Source organism: Hylobates moloch, unplaced genomic scaffold (assembly GCF_009828535.3).
Source record: "Hylobates moloch isolate HMO894 unplaced genomic scaffold, HMol_V3 SCAFFOLD_21, whole genome shotgun sequence".
NCBI lineage: Eukaryota > Metazoa > Chordata > Mammalia > Primates > Hylobatidae > Hylobates > Hylobates moloch.
The window spans coordinates 51,250,763-51,253,043 of NW_026652296.1; the positions used below are offsets into that span (position 1 = coordinate 51,250,763).

Sequence of the window (2,281 nt, forward strand, 5' to 3'; positions counted from 1 at the left end):
CACACAAATAGTTCGGGAAAAAAATTAAACATACATACACATATATGTAGAGGGAGAAAGAGATAAAGCAAATGTGGCAAGTGGTTAACATTTAGGTAATCTGGGTAAAGGGCATATAAGAATTCTTTGTCAGATTATTGCAACTTTTCCATAAATATGAAATTATCTCAAAACAAAAAGAAAAGAGAGAACAAAAAAACAAACCAAAACCTTACAAAACAGGCAAAATTTAGTTGTAATAGCAAATCTCTGGGCTCCAAATGCAACGCTTGTAAGCAACCCCTGTTCAGGTCTGTCTCCTCCAGAGGGGGTGGGCCTGGTTACCTGCTTCACTCTCTCTCTTCCCTTCTCCTCCCTGACTGGCTCCTGAGAAAGGTCCCTCCAAGGTTGGAAAGAGAGGGAGGAGGTTAGAGGAAAGGGGTTTAATCCATACGTGACTGACAGAGCTATAATCTGGAGTTGGTGCCTTCTGGTAAGGCAGATTCTAAAGTGGCTTCTTTCTGTCAATGAGACATTGGATATTTTTTGAGCTCCTGTTCAGTACCCACTGCATTTCCTGGTGTGAGTAATGCCTCAGCTAGCTTTTTACTCCAGAGTACACCTCCAGAGATGGTCAGTTTTATGTCTCAACTTGGCTAGGTTATAGCACCCAGTAACTCAATCAAATATCTTAGGTGTTGTGGTGAAGGAATTGTGTACATGCAACCAACATTTACAATTCATTGACTTTAAGTAAAGGAGATTGTCTTAGATAATCTAGGCAAACCTGATCCCATCAGTCGCTTTAACGACAGCTGAAATTTTGACAGTCGTAATCTGGTTAGGTAAATGGATGCCTTTTATTTTAGGAAAGACATACTGAAGTATTTAGGTGTATGAACAAAACTGAGGTTTCCGTGTTGAAGAAGAAATTCCACTTGTGGACTTCAGGGACAGCTCCTGAATGTTTCTAGCCTGCACTTCCTGATAGCCTACTCTACAAATTTAGCACTTGACCATCTGGGGCCCAAAATTATGTAAACCAATTATTTGCAATAAATTATCTATCTATCTATCTATCTATCTACCAATCATCTCTATATCTGTCTTTCTAGCTAGCTAGCTAGCTACCTAGATATCAGGTTGGAGCAAAAGTAATTGCAGTTTTTGCCGCAATTAAAGGTCATGGCAAAAACCGCAGTTACTTTTGCACCAACCTAATATCTATCTATCTAGGACTAGGGCTTTTAACAGCTAGGGCTGTTAAAAGTGTATTCAACCCAAGGTATCTAACACACATAGTTTATAATGGCATGTGAGAAATAAACTCCTTCCTTAAAAGATTAAATATTACTTCTTTTTCCAAAACCTAAATTGTTTTCATCAATTTCCACTAGAAATGTATTTTCAATAAGCAGGCTGGGCACAGTGGCTCAGGCCTATAATCCCAGCACTTTGGACGGCCAAGTTGGGAGGATTGCTTGAGCTCAAGAGTTTGAGACCAGCTGGGGCAATATAGTGAGACTGTGTATTTAATTAAAAAAAAATAATTAAAAAAATAATAAGGACAATGGTGTAGACCTGGTAAATCTTTTGACAGCAGTGTTTATAACCCACATGTCATGCATTTCACTACACTCATAAGGAGGCTTGGGGATTTATCCAGAATGACATACCATTCATTTCAAAATAACATACATCTTTTCTCTAGACAGCTCAGAATATTTATAGTTGTTAAAGCAAAAAGAAATACTTGGTAACAAGTTCTTGGTATATGGATTGCTTTGGCTTTGATGGAAATGTCTACTTTCTCCAAAGATTGGTCCCTGGGCCTCAAAGCATTTACCCCAAGAAATAACTGCTATGACTTAGGTCTTCAAGGCAGCTTCCAGTGCTCGAGCTTTCTCTGTGATGTTCTTCTGAAAAGGCATCATAAAATCGTCGAAGTCCACCTCATGTGTAAACCTCTCTCGCCGTAGTTCCCTCTTCCTGATCAGCTCTGCTGTTGTGGCTTCAGGACTCCAAATCTTAAAATGAAAAATAGGAGAGGTGGAGCCAAGATGGCCGAATAGGAACAGCTCCGGTCTCCAGCTCCCAGCCCCGGCGACACAGAAGACGGGTGATTTCTGCATTTCTGTTTGAGGTACCGGTTTCATCTCACTAGGGAGTGCCTAACAGCGGGTGCAGGACAGTCGGTGAAGCGCACTGTGCGCGAGCCGAAGCAGGGTGAGGCATTGCCTCACTCGGGAAGCGCAAGGGGTCAGGGAGTTCCCTTTCCTAGTCAAAGAAAGGGGAAACAGAC

The 2,281-nt window shown here is 41.2% G+C and overlaps 1 protein-coding gene across 1 annotated transcript in view; it reads right to left on the bottom strand.

Annotated features, from left to right (window-relative positions):
- Nucleotides 1-820: 820 nt before the first annotated feature.
- The window catches only part of ANKEF1 (ankyrin repeat and EF-hand domain containing 1), a 31,967-nt gene continuing 30,506 nt past the window's right edge, over nt 821-2,281 (bottom strand). The window contains exon 9 of the mRNA XM_032142541.2: nt 821-2,150. Coding sequence (XP_031998432.1) covers nt 1,848-2,150 — 303 coding nt within the window. The 3' untranslated portion in view covers nt 821-1,847. The remainder of the gene's footprint in view (nt 2,151-2,281) is intronic.